The sequence below is a fragment of the Heterodontus francisci genome, chromosome 37 (genome assembly GCF_036365525.1).
Source record: "Heterodontus francisci isolate sHetFra1 chromosome 37, sHetFra1.hap1, whole genome shotgun sequence".
Taxonomy (NCBI): domain Eukaryota; kingdom Metazoa; phylum Chordata; class Chondrichthyes; order Heterodontiformes; family Heterodontidae; genus Heterodontus; species Heterodontus francisci.
The window spans coordinates 22,806,077-22,828,344 of NC_090407.1; the positions used below are offsets into that span (position 1 = coordinate 22,806,077).

General features: G+C 46.9%; 1 protein-coding gene across 4 annotated transcripts in view; it reads right to left on the reverse strand.

Annotated features, from left to right (window-relative positions):
• Positions 1 to 4,422: 4,422 nt before the first annotated feature.
• Positions 4,423 to 22,268, reverse strand: part of acap3a (ArfGAP with coiled-coil, ankyrin repeat and PH domains 3a) — a 338,239-nt gene continuing 320,393 nt past the window's right edge. For all 4 annotated transcript variants that reach the window (XM_068017295.1, XM_068017293.1, XM_068017296.1 and 1 more), the window contains one exon: positions 4,423 to 6,531. In XM_068017295.1, the coding sequence (XP_067873396.1) occupies positions 6,425 to 6,531 (107 nt within the window). In that variant the 3' untranslated portion in view covers positions 4,423 to 6,424. The remainder of the gene's footprint in view (positions 6,532 to 22,268) is intronic.

Genomic DNA, 22,268 nt, shown 5'->3' on the forward strand with positions numbered 1-22,268 from the left:
ACTAACAAGTATTTATATGGCTCTATCCTGGAGTAGGGTCATATGAACATGGTTGAGATTTTTATGTGATTGTACCTTTGCATGTTCTCTATTGCTTGACAAAAGTTTCTCTTCTGCTAGATATGCACTGCAAATGTGAGGGACTGGATTTGGGGCTGAGTTAGAAACTGTGCAGTAGTCACAAAAGTGAGACTCTGTTAACTGGAAGAGTGGGTTCCTGTAGAAATAGCATCAGTATTCTGGTTCTATAAATTCAGGTTCCCAATAACAGTCAAGTTGTGGAAATGAACACAAAAGCAAAATACTGCAGATGCTGGAAATCTGAAATAAAAACAGAAAATGATGAAAATACTCAGTAGGTCAGGCAACATCTGTAACAAGAGAAACCTAATTAATGTTTCAGGTCAATGACCTTTCATGAGAACTGGGAGAAACAAGAAATGTAATGGTTTAAGAAAATGAATGTTGGGGTGGGGGGGGCGGGTGGAGAGGGAGGGTGGGAAAAAGAACAGAAGGGTGATGGGATGGAGGGCAGGAGAGATTAAATGCCAAAAGGGTTGGTGGTGCAAGGCCAAAGGGAGTGGTAATGGGACAAGTAAAGAAATAAAAGATATGTTATGAGCTGTGAATAGGGGCAGAATCATGAACAATGGTCGTCGGAAGCAAAAAAATAAGTTTTAAATTGGGAGGGGATTTTTTTTATTATCGAAATATTTCATAGAAGAGTTTATTTTGTGCAGGTTCAATCTTGTACTGAGACCATTCTGCAAATTGTACCTGGTACAAGATAGCACCCACATTGGATAAACACTTCAGTGATGGTTATGCTCATTACAATTGCTTTCTATGCAAATATTATAAAGCATTTGTGATTTAAACTGGATGCTGTATTTATACATCAGGTTTGCAGTCAGGGACCTAATCATACAAAATTAAAATAATTAAATGCTTTCCAGAAGATTACCATTCTGAAAGTACTGCCATCCCTTTAGTACCTTGTCATTAAGGTATTCGCAAGTGTGTGTCAGGGCACTGAGCATTCAACATTCCAGCCAATTCCAATCTTGTCCTTAAGTGCTATATGAACTTTCCCAGCGGTGTCATTGGATGTTAATCTGGAATTGAAAATGAATCTTTCTGAAACTCAAGGAAAATTGTTCCTTTGAGGGCTCAAAAATTAAAGGAAACCCTTGTTATGGTACTGTACCATGAAGATCAACATGGTACTAGCTTCAAAAGTCAGTTTTACCTGGTTCTTGCACTGTTCTCAATGCAGTCCTACCACATCCCGTTGTGAATGACAATTAAGGAGCTAATAGGAAAAAGAGGTTACTTGAATATCACCATCCTCAATAATGGAAGAGCCCAGCACTAGTACGAAAGACAAGGCTGAAGTGTTCATAAACCATCTTCACTGAGAACTGCCAAGTGGATCAGCTATCTCCTGAGATCCCTGCCAGTCTTCAGCCAATTTGATTCACTCCACGTAATATCAAGAAATGGCTGAGAGTGTTGGTTACAGGTCCTGACAACTTTGTGGCTGTGGTTCTGATAAACTGTCTTCCAGAACTAGCAGTGCCTCTAGCCAGGCTGTTCCAGCAAAGCTACAACACTGGCATCTACCTGACAATGTTGAAAAGTCCTCAAGTATGTCCTGTCCCCAAAAAAGGACAAATCCAATCTTTCAATTACAATCCCATCAGCCCATTGGTCTGCTCTCAATCATCAGCAAAGTGATGAAAGGTACCATCGACGGTGCTATCAAGTGGCACTTACCCATCAATAGCCTGCTCATCAATGCACAGTTTAGGCTCCATTAGGTCATTCGGCTACAGATCTTATTACAGCTTTAGTCCAAATATGGACCAAAGAGCTGAGTTACAGAAGTGAGGTGAGAGTGAATACCTTTGACATCAAGGCAGCATTTGACAAAGTGTAGTGCCAAGGAGCCCTAGTGAAGCTGATGTCAATGGGAATTGGGGAAAACTCTCCACTGGCTGGAATCATACTTTGCACAAAGGAAGTAGTGGTTGGAGGCACAGATCATCACAACAGGAGTTCCTCAGGGCAAGTGTCCTAGGTGCAACCATCTTCAGCTGCTTCAACAATGACCTTCCCTCATCGTAAGGTCAGAAGTGGGGATGTTTGCTGATGATTGTACACTGTTAGTTCTGTTTGTAATTATATAATGAAGCAGTCCATGCCACATTCAGCAAGGGCTAGACAACATCCAGGTTTGGACTGACAGCATCTCCAAAACACATGATCTACCCCACCTAGAAGGAGAAGGACAGCAGGCACATGGAGACATCATTATCTCAAAGTTCCCTTCCAAGTCGCACCATCCTGATTTGGACACAGATCTCCATTACTTGATCATCGCTGGGACAACTGGCAAGCAGGGTATTCAGAGGGACAAGCAGAGCGCAGGGGTGCCATTGGACTTGATATTTAAGTAACAATGAAGAGATGGTAGACCAGTCCGAGAATACTGATGACAATGACCAAAGTATTATAGAGTTTAAGGTTGGGCTTAAGACGGAAAAGAAAATGAATACAACAGAAATATTCAACCTTGGAAAGGCTGATAGGAGATGCTGGGACAGCTAAAGAAACTGAGCTGACAGCACTGCAAAGGGCAAGAGCGCTAAGAATATAAGAGCTGGGAGCAGGAGTTGACCATATGGCCCATCTAGCCTGCTCTGCCATTCAATACGATTATGGCTGATCTTCTGATTCAACTCCACTTTCCCACCCATTCTCCATATCCCTTGATTCCCTGAGAGACCAAAAATCTATCTCAGCCTTAAATATACTCAACGATGGAACATTCACAACCCTCTGGAGCACACAATTCCAAAGATTCACAACCCTCTGAGTGAAGAAATTTCTTCTTGTCTTAGTCCTAAATGATTGGCACCTTATCCTGAGACTGTGCACCCCTCCACCAGCCCCACTCCACTCCCTGTGTTCTCGATTTCCCAGCCAGGAGAAGCAATCTCAGTGCTTACCCTGTCAAGCCTCTTCAGAATCTCTCATTCTTCTAAATTCCAGAGAGTTCTGGCCCAATTTACTCTGGCTGTCATCATAAGACAACCTTCTTATCCCAGGGGCCAATCTAGCAAACCTTCGCTATACTGCCGCCAAAGCAAGTATATCCTTCCTTAAATATGATCAAAATTTCGCACAGTACTCTAGGTATGGTCTCACCAAAGCCCTGTACAAATGTAGCAAGACTTCCTTGTCCTTGTACTCGAATCCTCTTGCAATAAAGGTCAACATGCAATTTACCTTCCTAATTGCTTGTTGTACCTGCATGGTAACGTTCTGTGTTCCTTGATGAGTACACCCAAGTGTCTCTGATTTTCAACATTTGGAAGTTTCATGCCTTTGAAAATATATTCTGCTTCTCTGTGACCACCAAAGTGAACAACCTCACACTTCCCCACATTATAACTTCATCCATAGGACTAAGCTATTCAACTCCTGGAGCCTGTCCTGCCATTCAATGAAACCATCCCAAGTCCATCTTCCTGTCTTGGCTCCATAATCCTGAATACATTTAGCTAGGAAAAATTTATCAATTTCAGATTTAAAATTATTAATCAAGCTATGTTTCCTGTTTAGAAATATTACACAGGGTACAAAACAGATACACACTATTAAGGAAGAAGGGTCACAAAGGGAAGGTTGATGTGAACATCAAAGGAAGTAATGTGAGGAATAAAGGAAAATATTATGATGTCCCTGTAATTTAATTATTTTAATGATAGTAAATTCACGGGTTGGCAGTGAGCAATTTTGCGAGATACAATTCCAGCATGTTCCAGGAGCAGGTCATTCGGAATTTCTGGCCCACATTTTGTTCCTTTTTTATTCTTTCAAGAGATGTGGCCATCGCTGGCTAGGCCAGCATTTATTGCCCATCCCTAATTGCTCTTGACAACTGAGTGACTTGCTAGGCCATTTCAGAGGGCAGTTAAGAGTCCACCGCATTGCTGTACTTGTGCCCTACAGGTCACACACTGGACCATGACAAACATAAAACTCAGGCAAAGTTGGTTCAGAAACTGGTCAAGAGAGCTCAGACAGGAGCAAGAGCAGGAAGACTCGCCCTCACCACCACCTCCCGTTTGGAATTTGGCACGGATTTCACATCTGGCAGATATGGATTCTGCCCCAAATAGCAACAGCCAGATCCGTCAGCTTTATGTTGCTCCTAGCCCTGGAATTTCGTCTCATAAACAGTTACTCTGCAACGGCCGTGCTCCCATTATTTCAAAAGCGGAAAATCTAAATGTTATGTTCCAGTCGGAAAGAAAGAAGGATCAGCTGCTGGTTGGAATTTGTTTCCACACACAGAACATGAGAAAAAAAAACAGCAACACTTACGAGTTTTACAACAGATCAATTTTATTATTAAAAAACATCTGTTCAGATTCTCTACACATGCTGCAATGTTGTATATGAATCACTTTTTTACAGAGTAACATGGTTATTTTACAGCACAAGAGCAGGCCATTTGGCCCAACAGGTCTATGCTGGTGTTTATGCTCTGCACAAGATTGTCATTAAAAATATACATGACCGATATATTATTTCCTACTTCCTAAATTGCATGTACATTATGTACAAGGTTGGATTTGAAAAATGGCAAACTCTGCAGACTATACCTGTATAGTCGGCGCTTTTATTTTATAATACAATAAAGCAAATACATAAAGTGTCTTATCACATGCTTCGAAAAGGTTAAAAAACTGAGAAGTACTAGCCCCTTAAATATGAGTTTGTAATAAATAATATTTTATTTAGAAAACTGTAAATGATCATTCCATCAGAAAGTGCTGAGCAACAATTTTAGTCATGAAAAATAAGCAATACTTTTTCTTCCCCCCTCCTCCCTTCCTTTACTCCTTCCTCTTCTTTATAATTCCTCTCCCTGGCCCCCCCTCTTCCTCCACTGAAGGCAGTGATGTAAGCTGGAATGAAGCTCCACCAAAAATCCTCTGATACCTCACCCAACTACCCATTGTCCATATGTGGTATGATTGCTCAACCCTGCAGGGCATCGGAGTGGAACCCGACCCTGTGCTCGCCTGAAATAATCTTCGCAGTGGGATTCACTGGAAAAGGTGAACAGGAATGGGAAATCCCAAGAGATTTTCCTCCTCCCTATTCCAGAGTTGCTGAAGCCAATTGCTGATGTCAGCCAACTCAGCATGTATCAGGAAACAAGCCCGGAGTGGTTCTCAACAGGGCTAGAGGAATTTGTTTTGCTTTCAAGTGTCAGTAATGTCTTAAACCCTCAAACAGAAAACAATTAAGTTGGAATCTGCTTAATTAACAAGCTTATATTTTATTTGGGGTGGCATGGGTGGAGGATGATCTGGAATGGGGAAGATGTGGGAGTCTAAATACCTCACCCAGCGTTAATACAGCTGCAGGCAACTTGATATGTCAGCCATATTCAACTGGATGGCCTCTATCGAAATCAATCCTGCATAAAATGATCATTCTAGCGATTACACACTTTTACAAATATTATACAATATTGCACAAGTGTCAGGGTGACCACAATAGAGAACAACATCATAAAATGAGGATTGATTTAAAATCACCGGTACGTATCAGCAACTTTGCATCATGAGACATCTTTACCCACTCAAAACTTCACGGTACCACAGGGACTACCCTTAAAGGCTGGATGTGTGGAGATGGGGAGAAATCACAGTTCTCTAAAATCCAGAACACTGGGTTATTGTGTCAGCTTAAATTAAAAAGATGTTCCTCCAATTCTTTCCCCAAAAGGTGCTGACTCATGCTGGGGTCTGGTTCAACAGGTGCCAATCTCTAATTCCTCTCTTCTACCTCACCCAAACAGCCATTCTTTGTAGATAATAGGCTTTGGCCAGCTATTGGGAGGCATCACAGCACAGCAGAATTCTGCCCTCATCGGACCTCCTCACGTGTCCACTGTCCAGCAGGAGCTGCTAGATAGTGATCAGAAATAGGAGTCTTTTCCTCTCCTTAGCCCAGGACAATGACCCATCAACACCCTGACTAAAACTAGTCAATTTAGCATTGAGTGAACCTGGGAACTTCCTGTGTGGCTCAGTTCCAAATAACATATGTATCAACTATGACAAGGAATGTGGGGGAGGGGTGAGGGTGGGTGAGGAAGCTCATCTAAAAACAATTTTACATGTGAAAACCACAACTTGTGGTGCTTCTGGTAATAAATATCAGAATTGTCAAGTGTTCTTGGCCCCACCTGGAGCCATGGAATTTATCCACACCTCTGTCTATCCTCAGGGCCTTGGACATGGATCACATTTGCTAATGGAGTGACAGTAACAGTCAGCAGGCGAGCAGCACATGAGTCTCCAGAGAACCTGGCCGCAGGCTAGAGGAGCAACATCTCGAGCTACCTGCAGGAATGGCTGACGTGGAAACTTCTCCTGTTGAGTTTCTCGGGATTGTTGGATGCCATGTGGGAGAACTCCCTAAAAATATCGTGATACGTTTCATCACCTGCAAGTATAAAAAAAATGTACTTAGAATGAAGGGATCTAATTGAGGTCATAAGTGGTAATGATAATTTTTTACAAAGCCACAAATAGAGTACTGTCTGCCATTTTAATGCCCCATTATTGACAGGACATTAAAGCCTTCCACAGTGTAGTCTCATCAGGATGATACCAGGGATGGGAAATGGGAGTCTTGAGATATTAGGACTGGCTCAAATTGAGCTGTATGGGCTCAGAGAAGATTTAGTAAAGATTTTTAAAATTATGATGGGCTTTAATAGGGTGAGTAGGAAAGGCGACATGAGGAAAAGCTTTTTTCTGCAGCAAGTGGTTAGGATCTGGAATGCAGCACCTGAGAGGTTGGTGGCTTGTAAAAAGAAAGTTGGATAAGAACCTGAAGGGAAAAAATCTGCAGGGCGAAGGGGAAAGGGCGGAGGAGTGGGATTGGCTTAATTGCTGTTACAGAGAGCATTCTATGATCCGATGATTACTTCCACTGATTGGAGCATCAGGGTCAAGTGGTCATTTATTTAAAACTGTCACCAAGGGTGTGAGCGGAGAGGTTGGGAGAAATCGAGAGGGCTGTTGGAACATGCAGTTATTTACAAGAGGGAATAATTAGGCAGAGATTATCACATCTTTTTCATTATCTTTATCATTATCATTATCACATCAGGGCGAATGCTGTCACTGAGACCGCCCTCAATGCAGCCCAGCCTCTGCCAGTCATGGATGAGCTGGACGGACAGCCAACAAAATCGGAACTCAGTGATGCCATTGATTCTCTAGCCAGCGGAAAAGCCCCTGGGAAGGACGGCATTACCCCTGAAATAATCAAGAGAGCTAAGCCTGACTCTACGAACTGCTTTGCCTGTGCTGGGACGAGGGAGCAGTACCACAGGACATGCGCGATGCCAATATCATCACCCTCTATAAAAACAAAGGTGACCGCGGTGACTGCAACAACTACCGTGGAATCTCCCTGCTCAGCATAGTGGGGAAAGTCTTCGCTCGAGTCGCTTTAAACAGGCTCCAGAAGCTGGCCGAGCGTGTCTACCCTGAGGCACAGTGTGGCTTTCGTGCAGAGAGATCGACCATTGACATGCTGTTCTCCCTTCGCCAGCTACAGGAGAAATGCCGTGAACAACAGATGCCCCTCTTGCTTTCATTGATCTCACCAAAGCCTTTGACCTCGTCAGCAGACGTGACCTCTTCAGACTACTAGAAAAGATCAGACGTCCACCAAAGCTACTAAGTATCATCACCTCATTCCATGACAATATGAAAGGCACAATTCAGCATAGCGGCGCCTCATCAGACCCCTTTCCTATCCTGAGTGGCGTGAAACAGGGCTGTGTTCTCGCACCTACACTATTTGGGATTTTCTTCTCACTGCTACTCTCAGATGCATTCAAGTCCTCAGAAGAAGGAATTTTCCTCCACACAAGATCGGGGGCAGGTTGTTCAACCTTGCCCGTCTAAGAGCAAAGTCCAAAGTACGGAAAGTCCTCATCAGAGAACTCCTCTTTGCTGACGCTGCATTAACATCTCACACTGAAGAGTGTCTGCAGAGTCTCATCGACAGGTTTGCGGCTGCCTGCAATGAATTTGGCCTAACCATCAGCCTCAAGAAAACTAACATCATGGGACAGGATGTCAGAAATGCTCCATCCATCAATATCGGCGACCACGCTCTGGAAGTGGTTCACGGGTTCACCTACCTAGGCTCAACTATCACCAGTAACCTGTCTCTCGATGCAGAAATCAACAAGCGCATGGGAAAGGCTTCCACTGCTATGTCCAGACTGGCAAAGAGAGTGTGGGAAAATGGTGCACTGACACGGAACACAAAAGTCCGAGTGTATCAGGCCTGTGTCCTCAGTACCTTGCTCTTTGGCTGCGAGGCCTGGACAACGTATGTCAGCCAAGAGCGACGTCTCAATTCATTCCATCTTCGCTGCCTCCGGAGAATCCTTGGCATCAGGTGGCAGGACCATATCTCCAAAACAGAAGTCCTCGAGGCGGCCAACATCCCCAGCATATACACCCTACTGGTTCAGCGGCGCTTGAGATGGCTTGGCCATGTGAGCCGCATGGAAGATGGCAGGATCCCCAAGGGCACATTGTACAGCGAGCTCGCCACTGGTATCAGACCCACCGGCCGTCCATGTCTCCGCTTTAAAGAAATCTGCAAACGCGACATGAAGTCCTGTGACATTGATCACAGGTCGTGGGAGTCAGTTGCCAGCGATCGCCAGAGCTGGCGGGCAGCCATAAAGGCGGGGCTAAAGTGTGGCGAGTCGAAGAGACTTAGCAGTTGGCAGGAAAAAAGACAGAAGCGCAAGGGGAGAGCCAACTGTGTAACAGCCCCGACAACCAATTTTTTCTGCAGCACCTGTGGAAGAGTCTGTCACTCTAGAATTGGCCTTTATAGCCACTCCAGGCGCTGCTCCACAAACCACCGACCAGGCGCTGACTCATTGTCTGTCGAGACAAGGAGGCCAAAGAAGAAGAAGAAGATCACATCTTATCAGAGAACAGTGAAGCAGAAGAAGATACATGGTTATAGGGTGAGAGCAGATGGGTGGGAGTAGTCTTTTGTTACTTCATCGAAGAACTAACATAGAAGAGGTAGATTGAATGGTCTCCCTCTGTGCTGTAAACCTCTCCGGTGCTGATAGCAATCAGTGTTTTTTCCAAAAAAGTGCATCCACTGTTTTCCCCTCCTCTCTTCCAGAGGCACTGGGTACCAAGGTGAGGGACAGTTCGAGAGACACTGGGTACCAAGGTGAGGTCCAGTTCTAGAGGCACTGGGTACCAAGGTGAGGTACAGTTCCAGAGGCACTGGGTACCAAGGTGAGGTACAGTTCCAGAGGCACTGGGTACCAAGGTGAGGTACAGTTCCAGAGGCACTGGATACCAAGGTGAGGTACAGAACCAGAGGCACTGGGTACCAAGGTGAGGTACAGTTCCAGAGGCACTGGGTACCAAGGTGAGGTACAGTTCCAGAGGCACTGGGTACCAAGGTGAGGTACAGTTCCAGAGGCACTGGGTACCAAGTTGAGGTACAGTTCCAGAGGCACTGGGTACCAAGCTGAGGTACAGTTCCTGAGGCACTGGGTACCAAGCTGAGGTACAGTTCCAGAGGCACTGGGTACCAAGCTGAGGTACAGTTCCAGAGGCACTGGGTACCGAGGTACAGTTCCAGTGGCACTGGGTACCAAACTGAGGTACAGTTTCAGAGTCACTGGGTACCAAGGTGAGGTACAGTTTCAGAGTCACTGGGTACCAAGCTGAGGTACAGTTTCAGAGTCACTGGGTACCAAGGTGAGGTACAGTTCCAGAGGCATTGGGTACCAAGGTGAGGTACAGTTTCAGAGGCACTGGGTACCAAGCTGAGGTACAGTTCCAGAGGCATTGGGTACCAAGGTGAGGTACAGTTCCAGAGGCACTGGGTACCAAGGTGAGGGACAGTTCCAGAGGCACTGGGTACCAAGCTGAGGTACAGATCCAGAGGCACTGGGTACCAAGCTGAGGTACAGTTCCAGAGGCACTGGGTACCAAGGTGAGTAACAGTTCCAGAGGCACTGGGTACCAAGGTGAGGTACAGTTCCAAAGCCACTGGGAACCAAGGTGAGGTACAGTTCCAGAGGCACTGGGTACCAAGGTGAGGTACAGTTCCAGAGGCACTGGGTACCAAGCTGAGGTACAGATCCAGAGGCACTGGGTACCAAGCTGAGGTACAGTTCCAGAGGCACTGTGTACCAAGGTGAGTAACAGTTCCAGAGGCACTGGGTACCAAGGTGAGGTACAGTTCCAGAGGCACTGGGTACCAAGGTGAGGTACAGTTCCAGAGCCACTGGGTACCAAGGTGAGGTACAGTTCCAGAGGCACTGGATATCAACATGAAGTACAGTTCCAGAGGCACTGGGTACCAAGGTGAGGTACAGTTCCAGAGCCACTGGGTACCAAGGTGAGGTACAGTGCCAGAGGCACTGGGTACCAAGGTGAGGTACAGTTCCAGAGGCACTGGGTACCAAGCTGAGGTACAGATCCAGAGGCACTGGGTACCAAGCTGAGGTACAGTTCCAGAGGCACTGTGTACCAAGGTGAGTAACAGTTCCAGAGGCACTGGGTACCAAGGTGAGGTACATTTCCAGAGCCACTGGGTACCAAGGTGAGGTACAGTTCCAGAGCCACTGGGTACCAAGGTGAGGTACAGTTCCAGAGCCACTGGGTACCAAGGTGAGTAACAGTTCCAGAGGCACTGGGTACCAAGGTGAGGTACAGTTCCAGAGGCACTGGGTACCAAGGTGAGGTACAGTTCCAGAGCCACTGGGTACCAAGGTGAGGTACAGTTCCAGAGGCACTGGATATCAACGTGAAGTACAGTTCCAGAGGCACTGGGTATCATGGTAACCTACGGCTCCAGAGGCACTGGATACCATTGTTGTCTATGGTTCCAGGGGCATCAGGTACCCTCTGGTACTTCGCTGATGGTCAGTGGATAGTAGTTAATTGAAATAGGTGCAATTACTTAGCATTAATGTTACAGAAATGGTGCCTGCCATTGTAGGCCCTGTTTCAGCAGCATTGAGGCAATTCCCAGCTGTTGTCCAGAATGAGATTTATTAACGTCGCCCAATTCCTTTAGCTCTCTCCTGTTATTTAACTCTCATTTCTGCTAAGAACGCTAATCGAGGAACTGCAGTTTGTTCATGGTGTCTGCACTCCTGTCCTAAACTCTGATACCTGTGTTATTCTGCTGACAGAGCAGCAGGGGGCAGCATTTACTCATTATCTGATGCTGATCTCGGCAGGGCTGATTTTAGAGCAGCTTTTTCCACCCATCATTTAAACAGTATAAGAGACATTTAACACAAGCAGGTGGCAAAAAAGTATGTATCTGTTCCTCTAATGCTTTAACTCTTCTATTCCCATGACAGGAGAAGGTCGAGTCTGGGAACAGGGGAAAAAGTAAGTTGTTTTCAATCTCCATTTACATGCTCAAATAAGTTTCAGTCAGTTTCTTAAATTAGCTTGTTATAATTAGCATCAATGCTCCTTGTGCCAGGCAGGAGGTAATGTAACAACTGTCCTTCTGCTGTCACTGCCCAATAGACCTTGCTGGAAAGTCTTCATTTGTAGTTGAGGTCAGCATTGGGTTGGGTTGTGATGCACATGTCGGTCGACCAGCTTGCTGTCATTCAAGCGGGTAGTTTTAATCTAACTTGCTGGGCGGGAGACCTGTATGATCAGGTGGCTCTCTGGTTTTACACTCTGCCTAATATTGACTTCCATAGAGAGTAAAATCAGGCAAGGTTTAAGTCCAGGGTAGTGCCCGATCCCATCAGTTTCCTGATGGGCGGGTTGGATTATAATTGTCCCTCCAGACTCACACATGAAGAATGGGCACTAGGACTCAATACTACAGGGCACCCAGCACTCCTGGCGGCTGCTCCATACCAATGAGCCAATACCTTAAAGGAGAGAATGTTGGCAGAAACTGATGTCACAATGGCCAGAAATGAAATAACTGAAGTTAGCCCATGCTGTCAGGACCAGACAGCAGATGTGGGAGAGGCTGTAACTGTCTGCCGCTGCAGCTAAACCCTACAGAGTGCCAACTAGAAAACCCAGCCTGCAAATCTACTCAGTTTCCTCACACTGCTGGGCTCAGTTCCCCAGTGATGCCATCAGCACTCACTATCAAACAAAAATATTTAAAAGGGAGGGAGGAAGGAATGAAATGCTGTTGTTAAGCTAATGATTATTCAATTTTGAAATGGTCCACTACTGGTGATGCTTGAATTCTTGTGAAAATGTTGATTTAATTCAGGTGTTTTTGTGTGAGCATCTGATTCTATCACCAGGCGTCCATCAGCAAAGACATTGCAACATGGTTTAAATCACAAACTTTTATCATGCGACATATCAGAATTCTTCCCTTCCTTTAATGTTGGCAGTTGGACAATGTGGAGACGATAAACCTATTGTCACGACCAGGTGAGGAGGGGGTCTCAGGCTCCCCTTTCGCCCATTCTCTGGTTTGGCCGCAACAGGGTTTATTCTTTTTAACACAGTGATTTAGCTTAGCACCTCAGTGAGCACTTGCTCCTGTTCCTCTAATATCATTGCAAATGAATCAATCAGACAGGTTTTCTTGAGTTTAAACAATAAAGATGTAAATTTATTAACCTTATCACTTTAAACCAGTTAAAATTACTGAAATACGTGATGCATCCATGCTCACTTTCACACAAGAGAGAGAGACACACACACACACACAAACACACATTACAGAGGACAAAACACAGTTGGAAGGTTGGAGTAGAGTCCGTAACAAATGGCATTTAAATACAGAATCTCAGTTCCAGAGTTCTTAGTTGAAGTTGTAGTCCTGAAGTCCTCGCTGGGCCACGTGCACAGTTCAGGCTTGCTTCTCAGGTTCTGACAGGCAGAAGAGGGGATTTATCCGTGTCCCCTAGTTCCTGGCTGTGCTGGGCTGTAGGATTAAGGCTTAGTAGTTGCAGCCGAGGCTTCTCTGGGACTTTACTGGAGAGAGGAGAGAGATGTTCCCTTGCTGGACTTCAGTTACAGTCTGCCTTCTGAGTCACCATGCACAAATCTCCAGGTGGCCCAAGCAGTCACATGATATGTCCACCTCTTTGTGTTTGAATGAGAATCTTCTGAAATGGTCTCTGAAATTCAAGGCTCTCCCCTCAGGCTGCCCAGACATACTTGGTGGAGGGATTGGCTCTTTCAAAGTCAATGGGTATCAATAACTTTTGACAACCAACATTGACAAGGCTACCTCAGATAACTGAATCAGAGAGCACCTCATAGTTCTGGATAGGCTGAGTTAATCACATCCATCTCCAGCCTAATCCTTTGGTTTTCTCATATGCAAATTATGTGCGGTCATCTTGGCTGCTAGCTATTCTGTTTTACAAGTTATTTGTAACAATTTCCAGTAAAAGTCTCAGGCAAAGTTCCACACGATGAAATTAATATTTCCATTTGGCACATGGGGTTTTCATCACACTAGTGACTGAGTGACTGGCTCACTCTGATGGCTCGATGGGTAAATGCATGGAATGATAGTGGGTTAAAGGGATCAACAAGGTCTCAGATGGGTATTTTCTAAGTTAACCAATTTCAGCCAAGAGCATGACCCCTGACCAGGGAGGGAAGCTTAAAGCAATCACTGAGGTCACTCAGTTGCCCTTCCCCACACCCACCCACCCCACTGTTGGGAGGTGCATGTCTGGGTGATCGGCGAGAGCAGGACCAGGCTCGGCTGTGGTATCGTTCAGGGGTGAGGAGCCTGTTGAAACACACCATGTAGATTTACAAATTTATAGCCAGATTGGCAAAGTGCTGGACAGTCTGCAGGCAAATATAGCCTGGCATGACTCGGCCTTGAGGAGAAGGCAGGACTAACGGAGAGAATATAGGAGAAACTGGATGTGAGTGACGTTAGATAGCAAGGAGCTGAATGGCTCAGGGCGGTGTGATCAAACACAGATAAACTACAGAAAACAGAAAACTTAAAGTACAGACATCATCGATAGATTCCTGCAGAGAATTAACAGTATTACTTTACGTGCACCTCAACACCTCTGTCTATTGCCTTCCAAATGTATAACAAGACATTTGCTAACACTGCTACACTGGCCTAAAATACAATAGCTCAAGATAGGACCAGTTTAATCGGCCAAATTTAATTTTTGCTTCCTTACTGTTCCACATTTAGCTAAATAGATATTGTTTTTCCACAAACTTCTTAGCTATTCATCATTTTCCTTTATATTTTCCCTTCCAGTCTCTTCAGCAAGGGTTTCACTGTCAGCGCCTTTAGTGATAACTGAACGAGTAGCATCTTGAGACAAGGCTGAAATACACAAGTCTCTGCCCTCTCCTCCAGCTCAGTTGGAAAGTGAAACTTGCCATTTTGTAACTGTGGTCAAGCAGGAACCCATCAAAGTGAAGCCTGGCTCGGGTATAAAATTAAAACCCGACCCAGGCCCAACCCGACCACAGCCTGAGTCCTTTAATTTTTTTTCGCGCCCGACCCAACTCAACCCGACACGAATATCCTTCATCTGTTCCGGCAGCAGGCTATTTCCACAGACGGAGTTGTGGGGAAGCATGGGTAAGCCCTGATCCCGTGACCCAGAAACATCACTGTCCAGCCCGACCCGACCCGACCCCGAATGCTGGACTCGGAATATAGACCCGACCCGACAAATGGCTAGTCAGGTTCGGGTCGGGTAGCCAGGCTTTATATCAAAGATCACTACTGGCAGAAAACTGACCAAATCTGGTTGAGTTCTGTGTCAAGCCTGACCTCTGGTTTCCACGACTACCATCACCTACGCTACATTTGTTCAGCCAACAGCAGGTAGTTTCCCTGGGGGATGTGGTGAACAGCCTTATGACACAGTTTCCCGTCTACCAATCTCCTGAGAAATTTGTGGTGAACACATTTTAAACAGGAAGATCGTGTCACTTTCCACAGAGGTTTTTTTGGTTTCTTATCTACACAAAAGCTTTGTAATAAAGGCCAATCTATAAATTATTTGGAAAAGGGCTGGGGGTGGGGGAGGCAGAGAATTTTTAGTATGGATTGATTACATTTTGATTTACATTCTTGTGTCATTGGCACTGGACAGTATATGGCCTACAGACCAGTGTAAATTCTGAAAATGGTGACGACTTCACAGTGTCTAAAAGAGAAAGAAAGGTTAATGCGTGAGGTGTAGCCTTTCAGCAGATCTGGCACAGTCACAAGATGATCCTATTGTAGCATTGACAAAGACTAGTCAGGGTTCACTGCCTTAAAAGCAAGACTGAACACCCCCCATCTCCAACTTCCATTCTTTCTCAGGAGCTCCTTACCCGCCCCGCTCCCCTTGCCTTTTCTCCTACTAACTATAGGCTTTTACTACTGAAACTTACTGTCACTGATTCACTGCTTCCTGATTTATCTGGTTTTCTCTCCTACTTGTTTCAGCCTCAGTGATGTTCTGCATTGTGGGCCTTTGCCCCTCACCAGAGTTTTTCAATGAAAACCTTCCCATCGAGTTCAGATGGCCACTCCATCCGAGTCCCAATACCTGAGCCCATAGTGATTGGAGTCAGCACTCCATCAGAGTCCCAATACCTGAGCCCATAGTGATTGGGGGTCAGCACTCCATCCGAGTCCCAGTACCTGAGCCCATAGTGATTGGGGGTCAGCACTCCATCCGAGTCCCAGTACCTGAGCCTGTAGTGATTGGGGGTCAGCATTCCATCCGAGTCCCAATACCTAAGCCCATAGTGATTGGAGTCAGCACTCCATCCGAGTCCCAATACCTAAGCCCATAGTGATTGGGGTCAGCACTCCATCCGAGTCCCAATACCTGAGCCCATAGTGATTGGGGGTCAGCACTCCATCCGAGTCCCAATACCTAAGCCCATAGTGATTGGGGGTCAGCACTCCATCCGAGTCCCAGTACCTGAGCCCATAGTGATTGGGGGTCAGCACTCCATCCGAGTCCCAATACCTGAGCCTGTAGTGATTGGGGGTCAGCATTCCATCCGAGTCCCAATACCTAAGCCCATAGTGATTGGGGGTCAGCACTCCATCCGAGTCCCAATACCTGAGCCCATAGTGATTGGGGGTCAGCACTCCATCCGAGTCCCAATACCTGAGCCCATAGTGATTGGGGGTCAGCACTCCATCCGAGTCCCAATACCTAAGCCCATAGTGATTGGGGTCAGCACTCCATCCGAGTCCCAATACCTGAGCCCATAGTGATTGGGGGTCAGCACTCCATCCGAGTCCCAATACCTAAGCCCATAGTGATTGGGGGTCAGCACTCCATCCGAGTCCCAATACCTAAGCCCATAGTGATTGGGGTCAGCACTCCATCCGAGTCCCAATACCTGAGCCCATAGTGATTGGGGGTCAGCACTCCATCAGAGTCCCAATACCTGAGCCCATAGTGATTGGGGTCAGCACTCCATCAGAGTCCCAATACCTGAGCCCATAGTGATTGGGGGTCAGCACTCCATCCGAGTCCCAGTACCTGAGCCCATAGTGATTGGGGGTCAGCACTCCATCCGAGTCCCAATACCTGAGCCCATATTGGGGTCAGCACTCCATCCGAGTCCCAATACCTGAGCCCATAGTGATTGGGGTCAGCACTCCATCCGAGTCCCAATACCTAAGCCCATAGTGATTGGGGGTCAGCACTCCATCCGAGTCCCAGTACCTGAGCCCATAGTGATTGGGGGTCAGCACTCCATCTGAGTCCCAGTACCTGAGCCCATAGTGATTGGGGTCAGCACTCCATCCGAGTCCCAATACCTGAGCCCATAGTGATTGGGGTCAGCACTCCATCCGAGTCCCAATACCTGAGCCCATAGTGATTGGGGTCAGCACTCCATCCGAGTCCCAATACCTGAGCCCATATTGGGGTCAGCACTCCATCCGAGTCCCAATACCTGAGCCCATAGTGATTGGGGGTCAGCACTCCATCTGAGTCCCAGTACCTGAGCCCATAGTGATTGGGGGTCAGCACTCCATCCGAGTCCCAATACCTGAGCCCATATTGGGGTCAGCACTCCATCCGAGTCCCAATACCTGAGCCCATAGTGATTGGGGGTCAGCACTCCATCTGAGTCCCAGTACCTGAGCCCATAGTGATTGGGGGTCAGCACTCCATCCGAGTCCCAATACCTGAGCCCATATTGGGGTCAGCACTCCATCCGAGTCCCAATACCTGAGCCCATAGTGATTGGGGGTCAGCACTCCATCCGAGTCCCAATACCTGAGCCCATATTGGGGTCAGCACTCCATCCGAGTCCCAATACCTGAGCCCATAGTGATTGGAGTCAGCACTCCATCTGAGTCCCAGTACCTGAGCCCATAGTGATTGGGGGTCAGCACTCCATCTGAGTCCCAGTACCTGAGCCCATAGTGATTGGGGGTCAGCACTCCATCTGAGTCCCAATACCTGAGCCCATAGTGATTGGGGTCAGCACTCCATCTGAGTCCCAATACCTGAGCCCATAGTGATTGGGGGTCAGCACTCCATCCGAGTCCCAGTACCTGAGCCCATATTGGGGTCAGCACTCCATCCGTCCCAGTACCTGAGCCCATATTGGGGTCAGCACTCCATCCGAGTCCCAGTACCTGAGCCCATAGTGATTGGAGTCAGCACTCCATCCGAGTCCCAATACCTGAGCCCATATTGGGGTCAGCACTCCATCCGAGTCCCAGTACCTGAGCCCATAGTGATTGGGGGTCAGCACTCCATCCGAGTCCCAGTACCTGAGCCCATAGTGATTGGAGTCAGCACTCCATCAGAGTCCCAATACCTGAGCCCATAGTGATTGGGGGTCAGCACTCCATCTGAGTCCCAATACCTGAGCCCATAGTGATTGGGGGTCAGCACTCCATCCGAGTCCCAGTACCTGAGCCCATATTGGGGTCAGCACTCCATCCGAGTCCCAGTACCTGAGCCCATAGTGATTGGGGGTCAGCACTCCATCCGAGTCCCAATCCCTGAGCCCATAGTGATTGGAGTCAGCACTCCATCAGAGTCCCAATACCTGAGCCCATAGTGATTGGGGGTCAGCACTCCATCCGAGTCCCAATACCTAAGCCCATAGTGATTGGGGGTCAGCACTCCATCCGAGTCCCAATACCTGAGCCCATAGTGATTGGAGTCAGCACTCCATCAGAGTCCCAATACCTGAGCCCATAGTGATTGGGGGTCAGCACTCCATCTGAGTCCCAATACCTGAGCCCATAGTGATTGGGGGTCAGCACTCCATCCGAGTCCCAGTACCTGAGCCCATAGTGATTGGAGTCAGCACTCCATCCGAGTCCCAGTACCTGAGCCCATAGTGATTGGAGTCAGCACTCCATCAGAGTCCCAATACCTGAGCCCATAGTGATTGGAGTCAGCACTCCATCCGAGTCCCAGTACCTGAGCCCATAGTGATTGGGGGTCAGCACTCCATCCGAGTCCCAGTACCTGAGCCCAGAGTGATTGGAGTCAGCACTCCATCCGAGTCCCAGTACCTGAGCCCATAGTGATTGGAGTCAGCACTCCATCAGAGTCCCAATACCTGAGCCCATAGTGATTGGAGTCAGCACTCCATCTGAGTCCCAGTACCTGAGCCCATAGTGATTGGGGGTCAGCACTCCATCCGAGTCCCAGTACCTGAGCCCATAGTGATTGGGGGTCAGCACTCCATCCGAGTCCCAGTACCTGAGCCCATAGTGATTGGGGGTCAGCACTCCATCCGAGTCCCAGTACCTGAGCCCATAGTGATTGGGGGTCAGCACTCCATCCGAGTCCCAATACCTGAGCCCATAGTGATTGGGGGTCAGCACTCCATCCGAGTCCCAATACCTAAGCCCATAGTGATTGGGGGTCAGCACTCCATCCGAGTCCCAATACCTGAGCCCATAGTGATTGGAGTCAGCACTCCATCCGAGTCCCAATACCTGAGCCCATAGTGATTGGGGGTCAGCACTCCATCAGAGTCCCAGTACCTGAGCCCGTAGTGATTGGTTATCAAACTCCATTAGCTCTATGCTGACTCATGTCTACCAACCTTGGGAGATGAAAAGGGGGAAGACCCTGACATTTCACTGATTCCATTCTTTAATAATATGCTTTAAGTTGGCCTGGTCACAAACTCTGATTGGTCCCAAAACTATATAGAGACTGGATTCATGAAGAATTTCAAAGTGAGGCAAAATTAAGGAAAATCTCTTGGGATGGAATGAGTTTAAAGGAATCTAAATTAGTTCACACCAGATGTGAAGGCACATCACAAAGAGGGGTAATTTAGGTGCAACATAAATTCAAGGTAGCAGCATCACCTCTCTTTCCCAGCTATTCCCTGGTTTGATCACTCACTTCCAGCTGCTTTCTCCACTTTTCTGCTGGATTTTCGCAACAGCGTCCATATTCAGCTCTTTCCCTTTCTTCTGGACCCATGCCACTCCAATGCCTTTGCCTTTCGGATCTCTGCATATCTAACCTCTGTCAATGAACAACACCTCGCAGCTCTGTCCAATATCTTAACCTAGCAATAGGCCACTGTCTATCAGCTGCATCTTTGTGAAAGTAGATGCTGGGGTAAGGCTAGCGAGATTAGGGGATATCTGAAACTCAGCATATTATTTCTAAAAGTCCACATATAACAGAGCAGCGCTGTGCATTTTGTAAAAAAAAAATCTGCATTTTAAATAGTTTGAAGCAGTTTCAGTTTCCGAGTCCCCATGTGTTGGAACAGGAGACATCCAACAACAAGCTGTCTTATCTGATTCTTCACCTAACGAGGTGAGACAGCTAGGTGTTGAGTAGCGGCAACCAATGCCTGATACAAGCACCTGGTGTTATGAGTCCAAACTGTGTCTATGTTCGCACAAACTTCTAATGTCTATTGGTATGCAGTTTGGTTGAACACCAGGCATTTCACACCTTGAACACTTCAACCTGTCAGCTTTTGCAATGCCAGTGAGTTAAGCAGCTGAAGGCGGCTGAGTTACATAAAGCCCTGTGCATTTCGCTCCGTGCACACTGCATGTTAGCTGTGAAATTCTCGGCGATTCAAGAGTTGCATTTTGATGGTGATTAAAAGGTCAACCAACAGAACACGAATTAGCTAGCAGGGAAAACAGTTTGGGGTGCGGGGGGAAAGGAGGCTTACACAATATCCAGTGCCTTTCACACCCTCAGGACATCTCAACGTGCTTTACAGCCAATGAAGTACTTTCGAAGTGTAGTTACTATTGTAATGTAGGAAACGCAGTGGCCAATTTGTGCACAGCAAGATCCCACGAACAGCAATCCATAATGACCAGATAACCAACTTTTAGTGATGTTGATTGAGGAATGTTGGCTAGGACATAGGGGATAGATCTCCTGCTGTCCAAAAACGAGTCATAGAGAGATACAGCACCGAAACAGGCCCTTCAGCCCAACGAGTCCATGCCGACTATATATACTAAACCTACATTAATTCCATTTCCCTCTCACATCCCACCTTCCCTCAATTCTCCTACCACCTACTTACACTAGGGGCAATTTACAATGGCCAATTTACTTATCAACCCGCAAGTCTTTGGCTGTGGGAGGAAACCGGAGCACCCGGAGGAAACCCACATGGTCACAGGGAGAACTTGCAAACTCCACACAGGCAGTACCCAGAACTGAACCCGGGTCGCGGTGCTAACCACTGCGCCGCCCAAGTGCCATAGGATTTTTAACATCCATCTACAGGGCCTCAGTTTAATATCTCATCTGAAAGACGGCACCTCAGACATTGCAGCACTCCTTCAGTACTGCACTAGGAGTATCAGCCTGTATTTTATGCCCAAGTCTCTGGAATAGGACTTGAACCCACAACCTTCTGACCCAGCGGTGAGAGTGCTACCCCCTGAGCCACAGCAGAGATGGAAAAGGGAAACATTGTAGGGGCAAGTTCTGCAGCTGCAAATTATAGATCATTCTGGGCCTGCCGGTAAGTAGTGAATGTTGATAGTGACCCAAAGAGATTGGGGAGGGGGGGTGTGAGCGAAGGACTTTGTCCCTAGTGCTCACACAAGAGCTGGAGAATGAGTTATCCATTATAATGGGACAGTACCTAGCTTCCAATTTGGTGTAATGTGTTGAGAAGAAGGGTGCAATAATAAAGATGCACACAAGTGTAAGGAGGAAATCTCTAGTGAAGTGAGCTAGAAAAAGGAAGCAGAGAGAACCAGTTGAGGTTAGGATTTCAAACCGAATTTATTAACAGTTTACCAAAAGACAATAAGAAAGCAGACACAAGGCAACAGTCAAAAGTGTAAATTGTACAAAGATATTCAGCTCCAGAATGCATCAGTCTGAGTACAACATTCAGTACAGATAAGAGAAAGCTAGCACAGGCTCATGACAAAGCAGGCAGTGAGAGGGTTAAGTTGCGTAGCATATTTACAGCTGTACAGCAAGACTCCATCCTACAGCATTTCTACATACTTTTCACAATTACTTTATTTAAACTGCAGGTTTGTACTTTCTACGCTATCTAACATACACAAAAGTTAGCTGTTGTGTTTTGCCAATTCATATTTTGGCATTAACTTCCAACTATCCATTTGGTTACCCCATCCCTACCTCCCCACTCTTCACCCCACCCCCCCTCCCCCACTGTCCCCATTCCCCACAGTATCTCCCCTCCTGAAGGCACTGACTCTCAGGCTACATGAGGCTGCTTGCCACACCTTCACCCATTCGTCAAGTGAGTGCCTGTCAGGCGTTTGACCAGGCAGTATGATTGCTCAACCAGTCCTGGCATCACCCAGTGTCTATGTGCACTTCCAGTGGAACTCACTGGACAGTGATCAGGAAGGAGAACTTCCCTCATCCCCCCCCGCCCAGCCCATTGGAACTGAGGCCCAACTCTAGCACCATCCACAGACTCAGCTGGAATTAGTAAACTCCTTACTGAACCTGGGATCTTCCTGCTCTAAGGCTCCGTCCCATACGGGTGGTGCATTTACAAATTGAGCCACAAAGCAAGGGTTGGGGGGAATCCAGTCTTTAAATCTGAACTTCCAATTAATTCTGTACCCAGCTATCTATTCAGTTACCTAGATTCAGTATACATCATTTTTGTCTTACTCCAGTCTTTGGCAGGAAGTAACAGCTTCATTGATTGTGGAACTGAGGGTTAAAGTTAAATGATTTT